The sequence below is a fragment of the Amblyomma mixtum genome, chromosome 2 (assembly GCF_055824585.1).
Source record: "Amblyomma mixtum isolate Tamu chromosome 2, ASM5582458v1, whole genome shotgun sequence".
Lineage (NCBI taxonomy): Eukaryota > Metazoa > Arthropoda > Arachnida > Ixodida > Ixodidae > Amblyomma > Amblyomma mixtum.
Window position 1 is genome coordinate 49,455,690 of NC_143013.1, and position 19,179 is coordinate 49,474,868.

General features: G+C 43.1%; 1 protein-coding gene across 1 annotated transcript; it reads left to right on the forward strand.

Annotated features, from left to right (window-relative positions):
• Positions 1-2,596: 2,596 nt before the first annotated feature.
• Positions 2,597-17,700, forward strand: LOC149359285 (uncharacterized). The gene is made up of 5 exons (XM_089569007.1): positions 2,597-2,692; positions 7,937-8,088; positions 11,996-12,063; positions 15,399-15,482; positions 17,561-17,700. Exons 1-5 carry the CDS (start codon positions 2,597-2,599, stop codon positions 17,698-17,700), a joined length of 540 nt encoding a protein of 179 aa, XP_089425133.1.
• The last annotated feature ends 1,479 nt before the right edge of the window (positions 17,701-19,179 follow it).

Genomic DNA, 19,179 nt, shown 5'->3' on the forward strand with positions numbered 1-19,179 from the left:
CGCTGCTCAGCGTACGCTGGGGCTTAGAAAATGAAAACACCTTTAAACTGGGTTCTGGTGGGGAACGCTTAAAACAAGTGCTTTTAACATTTAGGAGGAACTCTGTTAAATAAAGTCATTGCAGAAATGGAAGAAAACTTAGAGGAAGCAAGATATCAAAACATTTCTAGGTTCATATTCACACAACCGCGAATATTTCGAATGTACATTTGCAGTAATTTTTTTGCACCATAATCGCAGAAGCAATTAGAGAATAAGTTTTCCAGTTGAAAGGGTTTTCTATCGCTCTGAGTGTAATTTCAAAGTGCTTGGGGGCTGTACTGCGCAATTGTTAGGGAAGAAATATGCCGGAGGCGTGCTATAACAGCAAACAAAAGCTGTTTGCCAGCTTTATTTTTCGTCCATTCTAAAACAGCACAGCGGGGACAATCAGCGAAAACACACCTGCACGCTTTACATTTTTGTCACAATTGCGTCGCCATGGGAGCCCAACTGTAAAATCGCGGAACCAATACCTGGAGCCACAGGCGTCGTTTCCTGTCCAAAATGTCGCAGGACATTTTTTAATAGAAACTGCATCCTTATTTTCAATTGCATTTAAGTGATTCGGGATCACTGCACCCACCTCGCTGTAAATAAAATAAGCAACGCACCTCTGAAAACTGACTCGGACACGTGGCAGACACTTAAAAGCAATGAGCCACATTTGAACATTTTTAATTGAATCAGGCTGCACGATAAGATGAACAATTTTATCGAACGTACCTCTGAGGCCATTTAACTCATGTCATCAAAACATAGCAGCTGGACTGCTCTGAGAACGATTTATACGTCCCTTGGCGGAAGCCTGCCAATGGCATTCCGGTCAAACTTTGTATTGTCCTAATTATGTGTTCTTCGTTTTTATCCCTTATTGAGTTCTTGTTAGGTATCGGAAAACCTCCACCCTATAGTATTTTGTGATGTACGTGTGACATAGTAGCAAGTTTGGCGAGTTTTCAGCAGAGTATGACGGTTGCATACTCAGGCGCTGAAAAAGTGTGGCTCGAGCATAAGAGGCAGCCACCTCATTTCCGGGCGTGTTCGTGTGCTGAGGCGTCCATATGAACAATACACTGTTCGGTTCTGCTTCATTTATTATGTTCCAATAGGCGTCGCTTTCTCCCCTCCTGACGGCATTTCGTAGTGCTGTTTAGGAGGATTATTTAAAAATAAGTGCCGCCGCGGTGGCTCAGTGGTTATGGTGCTCGGCTGCTGACCCGAAAGACGCGGGTTCGATCTCGGCCGCGGCGGTTGAATTTCTTTGCGAAGAAATTCTAGTGGCCCGTGTACTATGCGATGTCAGTGCACTTTAAAGAACCCCAGGTGGCCGAAATTTCCGGAGCCCTCCACTACGGCGTCTGTCATAGCCTTAGTCGCTTTGGGACGTTAAACCCCATAAACCAAACGATTTAAAAATGAGTACCTGACGCTATGCTTTTATAACGCTCTTCATCGGACGCACTAACCTCAGACAACGAAAACAGCTTTATACTACGTTCTGATGCGAAACGCTTTAAACAGTTGTTTTTGCCATTTAAGGGAAACTAATAAATAAAGTCAGTACTAAAATAGAAAAGAAACTTGGATGAATCGGGATATTAAAGCGTTGCTAAGTTGATATGTTACACAGCCCCGAATATTTTCAATAAATCCTCCCCAAAAGCGCTTTTTCAGGAATGTTTTAATTGCACCTTAATCTGTGAGGAATGAGAGAAATATTTTTTCAAATTGAAAAAGCTTGTTTTCGCTCTGAGTTTCTGTGCAGAGTGCTCGTTGGCTGTGCTTCGTAATTGACAGATGTGAAATATGCTGGAGGCATGTTTTAACAGCAAATAAAAGCTCTTTGAGGACTTTATTTTTCGTCGATTCTAAAGTAGAAGAGCGGGGACAGTCTACGAAAACACAGAAGCACGCCTAACGTTTTTGTCACAATTTCGTCGTCACTGGAGTTACAGTTCTAAAATCGGGGAAACAATATTTGGAGCATGAGGCGTGATATACTGCCTGACACATCTCAGGACTTTTTATAGAGACTGCGTTCTCATTTTTCCATTGCATTCAACTACCTTCGGGATCACTGCGCTCGCCTGGCTGTTAATGAAATAAGCTACGAATGTTTGGAAAGTGCCTCGGATCCCTGGCAGACACTTAAAAACAATCAGGACAGCAGCTTGGGCATGTTGGTTATTCATTCTTGATGGAACAGCGCAAAACATCGGGACAAGAGACAAGCGCAGCGCTTGTCTCTTGTCCCGATGTTTTGCGCTGTTCCATCAAGAATTAAAAACAATGAACCGCCTTTTGCCATATCGAGGTTCACTATACGTTTTTAATTGAATGAGGCTGCTGATATGATGGACAATTTTATTGGACATACCTTCGAGGCCATTTAACTCACGTAATTAAGATATGGCAGCTTGACTGCACTGAGTTTGATTTATTCGTCCCTTGATGGCAACGTCCCAAGAGCATTCCGGTCAAAAAAGAGATTATATAGAGTGTCCGGCAACAAGTTACCTTCCACGCCCGGCCACTGCAACTCGTCGAGTGAACCATGCAGCACATTTGCTTCGCTCTCCTCTTTGGTGTCGCCCTGCAGCTATCGCTGGCAATGGCTGATGAAGCCAGCGATGTACCAGACAGCTTCGAGGTAATGTCCGGGGAAGGATGTGGGGGGTAGGAATGTAGCATGCCGTTAAAACTGTGTCGACTTCTCGTGACTACTGTCGTAAGGAGTGAAAGTACTGTCGCCTATTCGAGCATACTTCTCGTTTCTTGCAAAATACATTGTCGATGTCCCAATAATTCTAGCGGCTTGAGCGCCTGATTTTCAGATTCAACAAAGCTTGTGAAAACAACCTGTGAAAACTTGTGAAGACAAGAAATAGAAAAACAGGCCCTAACACTGTAAGCTAGTAGAGTACAATGACATCTGCTCCTATGGCAAGTTCCACGACCCTCTGCGGCAATAAGCCGTCATTAATGAAATGGAAAGGCATTTTTTCTCTTCTTAAAGCCCGCCATTGCGCTTTTATGGACGGCAGTACACCTTCACAAACCAGTCTTTATGGTTGGCTCGCTCAGTCCCCTTCCGTGCCACTGGCTGCACTGGTTAAGGGGGATTTCTATTAGTAACAGCGGTCCAGCCTGGCCCGGACAGCCGATGCGCCGTTTTCACAGTGTTAGGGCAAGCAAAAATGAATGACCGAAATGAAGCTGAGTAAAAGAGCTATCGCAAAGGATCACGTCTTTGCGTTTTCAGTTCAATTTGCGCGTGGGGAGAAAAATTATTTGGTGTGATCAAGCTTCTGAAACCCTATAAAAAATCCTATACCTTCTTCAATATCAACAACGTGCGCCAGGGCTTTCAAATTGTGCTGAGCTCCAGTAATATTTCATCACTGCCGAAAATACAATGAAGTCGTACATGCTCTACGGCTGTCATCACATTAATCGCCATTTACCCTCCTCAAACCTTGGTGTAGGCGGCTGGGCTTTCGTGAGGTGTGAGCAACGCAGAAGGCAGGTAACCTCGCCAAATAGTACTCATAGTGCAAGAGAACAAATTAATTTTGCCCTTTTGTCGCGTCGAGAGCGTCTTGCGGCAGCTGTCGCTTTTGCCTGTCTAATATTCTAGTGACATGTTAGCAGCTTATCAACGAATTTATTTAATTCCGAATACAAAATAATCCATATTAATCGTGTCAGCACTTATAGTTGATAATGTGAGGACGCGGTTGGCACTATCGAGGATTCAGTCACAAGTATGGAATAATGAACCCTCTTTAATGGTTAGTTCAAATATTGGCTATGCATTGTGGAGGGCTGGAGATCAATTGTAATTTGTATAGATATTTATTTACTTTTAGATTCGGTTCTAGGAAGCCCGCGACCAACGTATGGGATCGCTTCCGAAGCGGAAATTTTCGCCCCAGTCGGCGTTGACCAAAAACGAGTCTACACCACGCTCACAGTTATATAGAATGCGGCGTGACTACACATCCACATGAACTAGATTTGCAGTGATATCATATGGCGCTCTTTTTTTTTGAGTGCACGTAGTGACTGCGTGAGAAGCAGACATAATTTTAAATGCCACACTAAAAAATAAAGGGGGAAAACCCGGCATCATGAAAATCGTCGTCGCTGCCGCACTCTGCTAAACGTATTCTACATAGGAATAGATGCGCCTGTTGAGCCACACGAAACAAAGGTGTATAGACTATGCCGCCAGTGGGAGCATTACGCGGCTCCACAAAATTTGTTGCGAAGGCAGCAGTACACATTGCTGTGGCAGAAGAAAAGCGGGCGACAAGGGGGCGTCTCGTGTAGCGATAGTAGGATGGGGTGCCAGGCTCTCGGTCGAACTCCCAGTAGGTTTATTCCACGCCAAACGCACCAGAATTCTCGCCCGACCCTGCTCGATTTCTTCAAAAAATTTTTTATCTTGTCGCCGTCTGCAAAGAAATTTCTTGCAATACATCTTGGAAGAAACTTTGTCCATACGCGTGACGCCCCTTCTAATTTAAAAGTGCGATTAGCCGCATATAAACTTTTTACTCCATACTTACGTGGTCCTAGTAAAAATTTAGAATCCGGCTCTTTACAGCGCTAATACGATTGCAACTACGTTCGGCGGTTTTTTTTGAAGTCATGTTTCTTTAGATAAGACAAAATTTAAAAAGTTGAACGCCATCACCTCCGGACATTCTTGTCCCATATGAGGCCACCGTACTGCCCAACACCACTAAGCATATTTTTGTCTTCCTCGTGATTATAAGCCGCTGAAAATAATTTCAAGCCCAGATAAAATTACATCCAACGCACGCAAACTGACGACGCGATAGCCGCAGGAATAATCAGTGCAAGCAGCAGGCAAGTTTCCCTAATGTCTGAGTTTGCCGTAAGACTCTGTGCATTTGCATAGAAGAATTTTGGATATGATGTGGGAGCAGTAGTTCTACACTCAGGAATTAATGTTTCGTGTAATATATCCAAGGTGCCCTAAGCAGCTCATGCTTAGAGATCGTGATGAATTACAGTGGTAAGGAGACAGTGGCGTTTAACCAATTTCCCATATTTTGGTATTGATCATTTAATAAAATCTTGTATTCATTACCGTTTTGAAATATAAGATGCATTCGGTGTGCCTGAACGGTACATCAAAAATTCTTATAGTAGACTGTTGACTAAATGTGGCCGTCCTTTGTCGTTACAGGGAAAATAACACAATGCACGCGTTCCATGCGGAGAATTAAACATCCCTTGTCGCCGTTTATGGAGTTTTCATGTGTACGTTAGACAGTCAGCCATCGCTTTGTGAAGCTCCCTGCGTGTTCTTCATCGTTCTTTATCTCATCGACAGTGTATGTATGTAAGATAGGCCGGTTACACCACATGTAAAAAACGGGGATACACTATGCCTCCAGTGGAAGCTTTACTCGTCTGAACAGTTATTGAAGGCAGGCTTACGCATTGCTGGGGCAGAAGATATATATATATATATATATATATATATATATATATATATATATATATATATATATATATATATATATATATATATATATATATATATATATATATACGCAAAAATATATGAAGACTCATTAAATTAAATTAAACGGCAAGCAATTGTTCTAATGTACAAAAGTCTTCATATATATATATATATAGATGTGTGTGTGTGTGTGTGTGTGTGTGTGTGTGTGTGTGTGTGTGTGTGTGTGTGTGTGTGTGTGTGTGTGTGTGTGTGTGTGTGTGTGTGTGTGTGTGTGTGTGTGTGTGTGTGTGTGTGTGTGTGTGTGTGTGTGTGTGTGTGTGTGTGTGTGTGTGTGTGTGTGTGTGTGTGTGTGTGTGTGTGTGTGTGTGTGTGTGTGTGTGTGTGTGTGTGTGTGTGTGTGTGTGTGTGTGTGTGTGTGTGTGTGAAATATATACTCGACAATGGACCACATTCACACAATCAATCAGGTCATAGAAAAATGCGCAGAATATAACCTGCCCCTATATATAACGTTCATTGATTACGAGAAAGCATTCGACTCTATGGAAACCTCAGCAGTCATGCAGGCATTGCGGCATCAGGGTGTAGAGGAGTGTTATGTGAAAATATTGGAAGATATTTATAACGATTGCTCAGCTACTATAGTTCTACATAAAGTCAGCAATAAAATTCCAATAAGGAAAGGTGTCAGGCAGGGAGACACTATCTCGCCTATGCTATTCATTGCCTGTTTACAGGAGGTATTCCCGGGCCTGAAATGGGAACAGTTGGGGATAAGAGTTAATGGAGAATACCTAAGTAATTTGCGATTCGCTGATGACATTGTCTTGCTAAGTCACTCACGACATTAACTGCAAAGCATGATCAATGAATTAGACAGGCAGAGCAGAACGGTGGGGCTAAAAATTAACATGCAAAAAACCAAAGTAATGTTCAACAGCCTAGCAAGGGAACAGCAGTTCGCAGTTGGTAGCCAGGTGCTGGAAGTAGTAAGAGAATAAGACTATTTAGGGAAGGTAGTGCCAGCTGATCCAGATCATGAGAGGGAAATAACTAGAAGAATAAGAATGGTGTGGAGCGCATATGGCAGGTTATCTCAGATCATGAATGGCAGTTTACCAATATCCCTTAAGAGAAAAGTATACAACTGGTGTATCTTACCGGTACTCACCTATGGGGCAGAAACGTGGAGGCTAACAAAGTGGGTCCAGCTTAAGTTAAGGACAACGCAGCGAGCTATGGAAAGAAAATGATAGGTGTAACGTTAAGAGATCGCAAGCGGGCGGAGTGGGTGAGAGAACAAACGCGCGTTAATGATATCCTAGTTGAAATCAAGAGGAAGAAGTGGGCTTGGGCAGGGCATGTAATGCGAAGGAAAGATAACCGCTGGTCCTTAAGGGTAACGGAGTAGATTCCAAGAGAAGGCAAACGTAGCAGGATGAGATTACGAAATATGCGGGGATATGGTGACCGCAGCTGGCAAAGAACACGGTTGATTGGTGAGAGATGGGAGAGGCCTCTGCCCTGCAGTGGGCGTAGTCAGGCTGATGATGATGATATGAAATATATGAAGACTTTTGTGTGTGTATATATATATATATATATATATATATATATATATATATATATATATATATATATATATATATATATATATATATATATATATGTATATATATATATCCCTTCCTTTCTGTTGTTAACCCGCTCTCGCTTCTTTTTTTCTCCCTCGAACTATCCAAGTGCCCGCCCGGCCTCCCTCCTCTCTCACCTCATGTGTCCGTGCACTCGGTTCGTGCGTACGCGACGCCTCTTCTCCCCAATCTTGGCGTTGGTCTCTCTGCAGTGCTTCTTTTTCCCCTCAAGTTTTTCTTTCTTTTTTTTCAAGCCCCGCGTGTGCCAAGTTCAATGCTATAAGAGGGCGCGTCCATGTGATGTATGGTCATTCTTGAGAAATACCACTGCACGGTCGAAACGTTGAATATATGTGTTAATAAGTTTATGAATGTGACTCTCCAAACTTACTTTATATATATATATATATATATATATATATATATATATATATATATATATATATATATATATATATATATTGTCAATCTGCGCCTCTATTTAGAATATTACCAAACAGTGAATCTCAGGAAAGCTTCAATACTGATGGTTGCTTTGTGAATACAAGGCACCGATTCATAATAAAATATCTGAAAGTTTTAATAATTTATAAAATATTTTCAAAGCATTCCTCTGGTACAGAGCCACTCATATGCCTCAGAATTGCTTCTCCGCCAGAAACTTTCGATTATCAATCGTTATAGCATGACTGTTTTATCAGAATTTGAGTATTGTTGTTTTTACATTCTCTTACACTTGTACTTTTCCCTCACGCAGATATTCGAGAAATTTCCGTTCGCCGTTGCCATTTCTGACAGTAATAATGACACCATATACGAATGCCTGACGGCTAAGAGAGCGTGGTTTGACAAGGATGCCAAGAAGGGCGAATATATCTGGCTTTTAAAGGGCCATCATAATAGTCCCAAGTAAGTTTCTGCTTTCAAAGTACAAGATATCATCGGAGACAATGCTTTGTCCAGTCGTCTTAGGAGTTTTCCGTGATTGCTATTCCTTGTGTTGGGTTTTGCGGCGCATAAGAAATTGAAGCTATAATGCCCCAAACAGCACCTTGAAAATTCGCTTCCATCTTGAAGCTAAGCAAGTGCCAGGACAGCGAAAACAACAAGGAAGACGGCGATACGAGTTATTGTTCGGCGCCTTCCTTCTTTAGATGACCCTCCTACTTCATGCTTCATCGCATGAAGAATAGTGAAAATGGCCCCACTCGCCATCTTGTTTAGCGAAAATGCATGTTGGTTGCAATATACAAACTCCACATGTTAAAGCTATATTTCTTTGTGAAATTCTTCCTTCTGGATTCCAAAGGCACACGACGAGTCTACTTTTGCATTTTCTCCTAAAATTGCGCTTGGTTCGAATCCAGAGTAATTATTGTTAATGCAGTAAAATAGGCTCTTCGCAGTTCATGATTTTAGTTTATGCTGCGTCTTGGCCTGCAGTGTATTAATAAACACATCAAATAACAGTAAGCTGTGGGCTTTACCGTCCCGAATGAATATGCAGGATAGGACGGGCGCTGTCGTAGGTTTCTTTATAAGGGTGACATTGCACAAAACGTAATGCGTTTTTGTTTTTATGCGAAGCATATTACTAGAGGTACACTACAGCCCTTCGCCGTGGTTACGCGCCGTGCACACCACGTGGTACAGTGACGTCACACCACGTGACATACCACGTGACACATGACGTCACGACAGAGGAAGACGGGGGTCCACCTCGCGCCGTCGCTGTGGTTGCATGCCGTGCAGACCACGTGGTACAGTGACGTCACACTACGTGACATACCACGTGACACATGACGTCACGACAGAGGAAGACGGGGGTCCACCTCGCGCCGTCGCTGTGGTTGCACGCCGTGCAGACCACGTGGTACAGTGACGTCACACCACGTGACATACCACGTGACACATGACGTCACGACAGAGGAAGACGGGGGTCCACCTCGCGCCGTCGCTGTGGTTGCACGCCGTGCAGACCACGTGGTACAGTGACGTCACACCACGTGACATACCACGTGACACATGACGTCACGACAGATCGCCGTCACGCGCTGGGAGAGGGAGAACGATGCCATCGCACAGACGCCGGAATGTCTTCGAGCGGCATTCCCGCGCATTTCGAACGCGCGTTCACACTCGGTGTAGGTGAAACGCTCGCTCCACCGGGCAGGCAGACGCGGCTTCCGTGGCAATCCAGGCGCTCACCCAACGCGTGTCTCGGGGTTAGTCGGCGTTCCGCTGTAGCCATGCCGTTGTCTTTCCCCGCGACGAAGGCTTCTAGTGGTTGTATTAAAATGACCAAGTATGCAACCAAGGAAAGCCATGTATTACCAAGCCTAGCCACCAATATGCTTCGCATCTGACTAGGCTTAACCTTAGCTAAGCCTCAGCCATTTTTTCCCTCCACTGTACTGTGGCCTCCGCGGCTTGGACTCGACCCCGTGAACTTGGAATCAGCAGCCGAACGGCAAAGCCACACGGCCACCGTGGCAAGTTAAATGATTACAATGTCCAGAGTTCGTTTTATGCGAAGCATACTACTTTAGCTACCACTTCAGCCCTTCACCGTGCTATGCGCCTCCAAATCACGTGATACATGACGTCACGACAGTAGAGAAACGGGGGCCCACCTCGCGCCGTCGCTGTGGTTGTGCGCCTCCAAATCACGTGATACATGACGTCACACCACGTGACACGATGACGTCACGACAGTGGAGAAACGGGGGCCCACCTCGCGCCGTCGCTGTGGTTTTGCGCCTCCAAATTACGCGACACGATGATGCTTCGCATTCTCCAGGCTTAACCAAGTTAAGCCCCAGCCATTTTTTATTGTGAAGCAAAAATTGTCAGTAAAACAATGTGTAGTGTTTTATCCTTAGAGACGAGATGATACGTTTTGATAAATTGTATATCATAATATATTAGCACTATGTTGAAGATCCTAGTTGAAAGTTGCTAGAGCTGGCATGTATTATTCTCATAAGCAGCTCAGAAGCCAAGTTTGAAATGAATAAAAGATATGGCCGTAAAAAATTCTTATCATATCAGTCTTGTATATGTATACACCTGGTGATTTTTAGATACAAAAAGATTTTTTTTAAAGCGGTAGAAATACGTCATTGAGGTCATTGCATGCGGATTGCACAGAAAGACGGAGAGTAAGCGAGTGATAGAATGCATTTACAAGATGAGTGGTCAACTGGACTGAACTAATCAAGAGACTAATTTTTTATAGCGCAACGTTATGTTGCTAAACTGAAGGCTGAAAGCAGCGGTGGCCTAGTGGTTGGGCATCCGCCTGGCATTCGGGAGGTGTGCGGTTCGATCCCCAGTGCCACCGGGTACTCACCGGTGATACAGTGGGTACATGCTTCCCCTGGCCTGGTTCTCGGCTTATTCAGGGAGCACTGCTTGGGAAATGGGTCTTTGACACCACCTTGAGTAGAAGCAAATACCTTGTGTATGGCGCTCTTTGGCCGCAGGTGCCCTCGCGCCATAAAATTCACTATCATTATCAAAATGAAGGCTGTTAACATCGAATCCGTGTTCAGTCTTAAAATCATCAGAATCGATATTGAGCAGACAAGAGAAACTAAATGAGGAGCTCGTTAAGTCGTATATACTGACTGCTGGCTTCCACTGAATCGATATTTTATTTTTATATAACGGGCATAAAAATTGCGCTCTTGAAATCTGGTCGAATCGGCTTTCCCATATCGCCAATTTATAAAATGGTGCCGCTGCTCTTGGTATCGCTTACGAAATCCCATTCACTTCCACATCTTAAGAAATGGAAACTGCGTCTGTATTTGCTGCACTGAAAATTCGAAATACGTCATTTTCTAAGTCTGACAGGCGAAAAAACTTACTTAGCAAGCTTTCAGGGGCACTCCTTTCACCATCGTTATTTCGAATCACGATGCCGATTCGGAAAATGCCAAAATTAGGCTCCCCTTCGATGTTCTGAACCTTCAGGTTTAAACATATTCTTGCCCTTAAAGCTAGATAGGAATAGACAAGATAATTTCAGAAACTAATAGTCTTTTAGTGGATCTTTTACATACATAACGCCTGCATAGCAGTACAATACACTCGCAAAGACGATACTGGCGTATCTCTCATGGCTAACGAAGAATATGCATAGATAATAAAAAGCATTATGTATAAGGGCCACAGCAAGCAGAAAGCATTGAATTAAATAAGATTAAAAATTCAGGGACATGAAATATTAAGAATAATGACGCGACTCAACTATTTAATAATTTTGACCGCCTGCGATCTAGAGTTCCCACCAAAAATAAATGAACATCTGCTTATTTGTCACGCAAGTGATTGGAGACTTGCAAAATTCTGATTGTTTAGGTTCTTTGTGAGTCTCCCACAGATCCTGCGGACTCATTCACAGAAGCAGTTTAAAGTGACAGGAGCCTTCTTACAGGAATAACAGGATGCATATGATGCGCACTGAACACAGGTGTTAGTTGATCTTTTCAGGTTGAAATAAGTTAGGTTATTCGAGTGTTCCGAAGCCACTCCAAAGCAGCAGTGCAACAGTGGAATTTTATACGATGTATCTCATGACACGTCCGGTGGTTGCCATGCGCTAGGGCTTGTCTTCATGGCACACGAAGCCTTCCCAATTGTTGGCCTGCACATCTGGATTACAAATACACAGAGTAACTGGAATTCGTTGCTTGTTCTTGTTTGGAATAAAGTTTTTTACCTGTTAGTCAAATGTAGCAAATAACAATGACCACAGATTATGACAGTCAGAAAGGGCTCTTGCATTAAATTTTTTTTGTATTTCCTGCAGGAAGACCATTGCGTTCTACATCGCAGATGGAAGTAGCCCCGACACTTTCTTGTACATGGAAGGATCAGGTAAGAACTTTCAAATGTGCCTAGGATGATAACCAATTACGGCTATCAAATGCTGAGCTACACTTTCCCGCATCAATTAAACAAGGAGTCCGAATTGATGCATAGCTAATGCCAAATCTGTTATTTATTTTGTTTGTTTGTATGCTCCTTTGTTCTTCGAAAGTGCTCTGAAGTTTGTGTACCACTGCAATGCCTCCGTGGGGTGCGTCAGCCTCGTAAAGCCTTTCACTGGCTTTTTGTCGACGCACCCAACATCGACATGATGTTGAATAAACATGATTCTGATTCTAAAATATGTCAGCGTATTTTGCCAAGACGCAGATGTCTCAATGTAAAGAACAAATCTGACTAAAACGTAGCTACCTTGTAGCAGCCATGTGTAGCATACGAAGACTAAATGTGGGCAGCATAATGAGGAGAACGCTAATCAGGGTAGAATATACTGCCTGACCCGAAGAAAGAGTACTGGATAACGGTACAAGTATAGTCGTTACGTAACATCTGACATGCATGATTTGCAGAATATCTCGCAATTGCTTCTGCGTTTAGTCGGGTGTCAGAAAATATTGCCATGAAGCACCTGAAAAGAAGTTTAAAATATTTTCGCTAAAACTCGCTTAATAATGGTGGTATCACAGTTGATGGCGATAATGATGCGGGAGCCTGATCACTGGTGTGAGCAGCGAATGCGGTGGAGGAGCTTCAGTTCCCTACCCTAATATTTATACCATGTTTTTGAGGAAGTACTTAAAACTGTGGCCCCTGACTTTCTGCGATGCTCTGTTGCTCTCAATAAGCAACAGCCCTCGCATAAACATATGTACTCCTGATTTGAATCGCTTAGCATGACACTATACTGTAAATGGAAGCAAGGTCCAATGTCACGTAACAATGTCGCTCGAGTTTTAAGGTGAGTTTCAAACTGACAGCGAATACGTACAATTATGATTGTGAGTTTGAATGGGCCTAAGATGAGAACGCCGTGCCTTCATCGCTGCTTTTTACATTAACAAAGGAGAACGAGAGGATTACGATAATGAAATAAAATAATGTTGCGCTCTGTGTACGGCCTTCCTGCCACATTCATTAGCTTACCTGAATATAGCAATCTATAGTGCAAACAATGCTTTCACTTTTTTCTTCGAGGTGTTTGTAAATGTTGACCGAAAACTGGAACATTGGCAAATGCCAATGACCGAAAACTGCAACGTAAAAACTAAATTTTATTTTATTCATTTTCGAAACATTCCTTTTCCTAGTTTTTGTTCCCGCATACTGAAGATGATTGCTGAAAACATCCAAACTATAATATTTATTATTTGCATATTTGAAGAGCTCAAATTATTAACGTTGCACGATTGTAGTTCGTGCCTTCTCACAGACGAGTTCTTGTGGAGTAGGAAAAAAAATATCCAAATGAACAAAACAGAACAAATGAGAAATAGCTCGTGATTGCCTGAAATGAAAATAAATAACTAAAGCCTGTGCCTCTTTCACTGTCTGTGAGTTTTATGCAAATATTCCTCCTTTGGAACATTGGCGTTTGACAGCAGCTAATTTCAAGATGATACTCCTGTGTTAGAGCCCGGAATTACGTCGCAGGTAAGAACGCTGTCTCAGGGGGGGGGGGCGCGGGGGGGGGGGGCACAGATCTGTGGCAGCTATCGGGCAGCGGGTTCGTGGGCAGCGTACAAATCGCACGCTACGTGTGTGGGACCTGCTGTATATCTTCGGGCTCCCACCTCTCGGCAACATGCTGTGTGTGTCTGAAATGCGTTTCGAAGCGTTTGAGGCGCTTCACGACATGAGTTCTACCCGATGAAGGCAAAGAGTGCACGAAGAGAAAGGCGCCAAACCAGCACAGGTAGACGGCCCAATGTCAGAAATGAATGGCTTCAGTCGGGTCTTTTGTTGAGCCAGGTATTGCCAATACATTTCCAATATTGTGCCGATCAGCTGTGCTTCTGGGGCGGGGCGCATGCATGGCTTCGTCACGCACCCCTCCCCCTAATGCACTCCACCTGACGATAGTGAAGTCAGCGAGAGGCACGTGCAGAGGATGGTCACGTGATCACAAAACAGAGCTATGCGTGGGTAGCCGCTGGACTTGTATGTGATAGTTGTGCTGTACAAAACCTGTTGTTGTTGTGACTGAGAGAAGGATGAAAAGGAAATTACACGGGCCTGCCTACTGGCTCGAGCCAAGTCACCACCGCTGCCACGTGCAGATAGAGGAGAGTTAAAAGATCAGAGGAAAGAAAACCTAGTGCTCAAGAAATGCTTTCCTGCCTACCACGCCTTCTGAAACACTGGTTGTGATAAAGCTGCCGCAGTGAAAGAAAATGGTATTATTCATCGTGTCTATATTCTTAATTAGCTGTATAAATTCTCGAAGACGTCGCTGGTAGTTGTAATCTTGCCTTTAGAAAATACGAAGAAATTCGCAAATTATAGACCATAAAAGCTTCTACAGACGTCATTAGTGTCCTGTAAACAGAGAACGCCAAAGTTCCAAAAATGAAACATGCAAGAAAATTCCTAGTCATTGTACATGTAGCAAAATTTTTTTTCGCGGTTATTTTAGAAGGCTAAGTGAATTGGAATTTTTGTCTTTAAAAGAAGCTTAGTACCGCGTTTACAAAGGTTAAATTCGTCAGCTCCACTGGCTGCTCAAGCCTTTGTAGTAATCAAAAAGAAAATACTTTTGACATGCATTAAACAGGGCTGAAAACCTTGAGGAGACTAGAGTTAAACGTTTCCACGCAACATGAGCAGATCATGCCAATTTTATTCACAAATATTTACATGAGCAAAGCTTTCTATGATGGTTCTGGCTAAGCTTAGGTAAATTTTGTTATTCTGGTTTAAGGACAGTTTGAGGACGGGGTCCTGAAGACGACGTTAGTTGACCAACCTTTGCGTTTAAAACATTTCGGCGCTTATTAGGAATGAGATCGGTGCGAGTCAAAACCAGAAAACTGGCAGGGCTCTAGGCAAAATTGGTCACATCGTCGCCTGTCTGGAAAGCAGAGGATCACTTAACTGAAGCTTGCGTTTAAACGAGGGTTCGTGCGTGAATACATCCACCGACTGCGACGTAGTAGGTGAAGACGCAACTCGCTGAGCAGTTGGAAGTTACGAATTCTGCATAGGCAAGTATATTAGTATGTTTTGTTAAGCATCACTTCTAGAAACTGAAATGCGCAAGAGGAAGCCTATTTAAAGTTATTTTAGTTCTATGTTTGCACTTCAACACCCATGTGTGCCCTACCGTGAAAACTATAACCTACAACTCCCCCGGCGAACTACCACCCATCTCTTCTGTGTGCTTACAGAGGACGCAAAACCCGAGGTTGGAAAATTCTACTACACGGACTATGAGACTTGCGGAGTCCTCGAGATGCCTTACGAGGGAAAGCGTGAGTACACTGTACATTAACCACTTTCACGGTAATGGCTTACACTGCGTTTGCGCTGCAAAGAAAATGACTTGGAAATGATTGCTCCACCCCTCTAGACTACGGCTGACTGCCGTATGACATCAATGGGGTGTACTAAACAATAAAGACTTTCAGATCACTATGGCCACCCATATTAGAGCAATGTGAAAGCAAAACGTCCACATACTATATCGACGTTCATGGCTGTTCTGACGTCCGTGTAATATATCGACGTGCATGGCTTTTTTTTTTGCTATTTCGCGTTTTTTCGCGTTTTATCAATTCACTAAGTGCACCTCATCAACCAAAATTTTTCCACAGCAACATTTTATCACACATTATCACAACCACACTTTCACAACTTCATCTTAAGAGAATGGCGTAATTGTAGGAACAAAACTGCGGACACTTTTTGCTGACTCGATCCTTCTTCTTGAACGCGACAGAGCCCTATAATCCTCCCGCATTAAAAAATGCCAGAAGAGTTTTAGGTGGTTGGTGGCAGTCGCGCTAAGTACACGTGTATCCTCAAGCTTGCTGGGCGTGTCAAAGTGTTCGTTCGTATGTTCCCACGGCGTCACAAATATATTTGGTGCAACTAGCGCTCGTAGCAGCGTTAAGGCATGCTAGCCACTGGAGTGCTTTTCATTAAACGACGGCTTTCGTGCAGAAATTCTGCATCCCTAACCACACGGAAGTGAACATACAGTAGACTATTGGTACAGGTCACTGAAACGCCTGCAGAAAGCCCTAATTTGAGCTTAAAGGGAAACTGAGCTAACGTTACATTTAGCTTGTATGTTTGTATTACCACATTCTAAGTAAAAAACCCTACTTTCACTGAAAACGGAGCGTTTACGAGATAATGAAGGAGAAAAAGTAAAGTAGAACTGTAGGAATCATCTACAGATTCTGGCGAGTACTCTGCGGAGTGCCGACGTAGTTTTTTGGATGCTAATCTTGGAGGCTAGGCTAAACCACTGTTCAGAAAACAGAAAAAACGGAGTCCTTTTCCGAGCGCCTGATCTGATGTTTGTTGAACAAATCGACGCCCCTGATGTATCATGCCATTGTCAGCCTCATTCTTTTTTTGCATTATCAGATTGTTTCGTTTCTGATACCGGTTTTCTCTTCAAAGGCGAATTTAAAGGAACACAAAGGAAATATCGGAGTAGACTTTTCTTCAGAGATTAGCAGGCTGTTATCTGAAATGCGGACTGTTAACAGTAAACAAAATTTTAAAAGGTGGAAAAAACTCACAAATGGAATACGGGTATTCGCGCTTTTGCTATCTTTAGAAGGGAACTGCGATGACGCCCAGATGATTTGGTTTATTAAAGTCCCAAAGCAACTCAGGCTATGAGAGACGCCGTAGTGAAGGGCTCCGGAAATTTCGACCACCTGGGGTTCTTTAACGTGCACTGACATCGCACAGTACACGGACCTCTATAATTTCGCCTTCACCGAAATTCAGCCGCCGCGGCCGGGATCGAACCCGCGTCTTTCGGGCCAGCAGCCGAGCGCCGTAACCACTGAGCCACCGCGGCGGGGACGCCCAGATGAATATTGCTCGCAGATCGTAGACGCTGGGCTACGGTGCATTCGGTTAGAATGAAAGATTACGGAATTTTTTACAGGTTTTCACGGAGCATTCACAAATTTCCCATGCATCGTTGCTATTTTATCTCAGAGCAATAATTAACCCAGCCACAAACAGCCATTGAATCCAAATTTACTCAAACCAAGCTGCATGAAGTTGTCCCCAGCGCTTGTTTAGGGCTATCCCTCTGTGCGCATATTCTTGTACGCGTGTTTTTCAGTTGAGCCAAATATTTTTATTTGCTTTCATTGAGACATTCCTTTTTAAATTTCGTGGTACATTTATCGAAAGGCTAGTAACATGTAAATCTAGAAAAGTTGTTAGAGCTCAAGCCATTAGAACTCGATACTTCTCTAGCCACAAATTGCTCCTTAAAATGCGAAGAAAACACTTCTGACTCAGCGATGTGTACGGATCCATAATTGTTAAAAGCTACTTTTTGTCCTGTGGTCGTCAGAGTGCATCCTGTGGGCCTCGGAGGCAAGGAAAGATTCGCTGCCCCAGAAGTGCCTGGACGAGTTCTCCAAGCACTGCGGTGTGGGAGCTCCGCTCTACAGCAAGGACATTTGTAAGGGAGACGAAGTTGGTCACTGGTGATGTACGTGCTTTTCTGAATTAGTTTTTAATATTGCAACTGTCTTAATCGCACTTCATATTGTGGATATCGTCCGAATCAAATAATCTGAGCCAGCTACAAATTAGCCGCCAAAAGGGCACACGACCTAAGACAAGTTTGAAGCAAAATCGCCGAACGCCTCTACGAAACAGTGGTGACCCTAGTGCATAACACTAGAATAGAGTAATATCTTCAATGATATACATTTGGGTTCCTTTTTGAACAGTAAAAAAACAAAGCAAAATAACTCGGATCCCACCGGCGGCATGTGGTTGTTTTTTTCTTCTGCTTTTCTAATCAATTAGCTTTAAGCGATAACATATTAAGTAATATTAAAAATTGATCAACACCACAAAATAAGTAAACAAATTGAAAATCCCCTGTGCCCCTTGGTTTCTGTGGCTGTTGGCTTCTCTCATATTTATAACGAGCCCCTCATCCCCTTTCATTGTCTGCTTTCTTACTTTCAACGATATAATTCTACTATAACGAAACCACGTGGTTTAGGACATATCTGCTCTTCTGAAAGTTGGTCGCTTCCCAGCAGCCGTAATTATATATATATTGATGCCTTATTCGTCCTCATGTTTAAAAGCTTGGCCGCTGAGAGAAGTTATCACGTACACGGAATATATTTTTTACTTGAGGGTGCATTTTGGCTGCGTCACTACTGACGGCGCTTTTCTTGTTTTGCTTTCAGAACGGCTGAGAATCAGGTGACGCACAGAAGTGAAAACGGCATGCCTATCATAGGGATGCCTGTCATTTTCTTCCAGGAGCAAAGATTTTCTCTTTGAAAAATAAAGAACACAAATAAACATTCGTTAACAGTTTTTCTTCCTTTTTGTTTTTGCTAGGTGAATAGGTGCTTTGAAACTTATACCTCCCATTTGCGACTTCTATTTCTTTTTTAAAATGCGAAATCCAGTCCTGGGGGGTGTGAAAATTTGAAAGAAGAACGAAACAAGAGGTTGCATTTGCCCCAACCAGAAATATTACGAACAGTCCAAAAGACCTTTTTTGCGAAGTGCATAGTATACATTGCTAGAAAAGCTTTTTTTTTATTTTCCGTATCTCGAAGTCAGGTCATTACCACGTCCAAGTGAAAATACGCTGTTGAAAAACAGGCCGGGTGCTTCACCTAAATGGAGTTTCGCAAAACAGTAGAGATAACGCATTTTGTAAAAGTTCGTATATTTATAACATCATTTTGATAGCAAAACCTGTGCTAAATACTGCATTCCCTTTCACTAAATACCTTGGTACTCATGATCGCTTGAGTAATTCCTCTTCTGTCCGAGGTAGTAAATTATTACCGGTTTTGGTCGTCGTTTTCTCTGACCTGTTCAGTGTCTGTGTCCGTGATTTCACATAAAAGGTCGCGTCGCGTATCTTCACAACAAATAAAATGCATTGATCACATTACTGAGGCTTTGTATTGCCGCTTGCTAAGTTTGGTT

What these genes read in the sequence shown, in the direction of transcription:
- LOC149359285 (XM_089569007.1), top strand. Translation starts at nt 2,597, where the DNA reads ATGCAGCACATTTGCTTCGCTCTCCTCTTTGGTGTCGCCCTGCAGCTA. An exon ending in ATGTACCAGACAGCTTCGAG is followed by an intron (nt 2,693 to 7,936) that starts GTAATGTCCGGG and finishes TCCCTCACGCAG; the next exon opens with ATATTCGAGAAATTTCCGTT. An exon ending in CTTGTACATGGAAGGATCAG is followed by an intron (nt 12,064 to 15,398) that starts GTAAGAACTTTC and finishes GTGTGCTTACAG; the next exon opens with AGGACGCAAAACCCGAGGTT.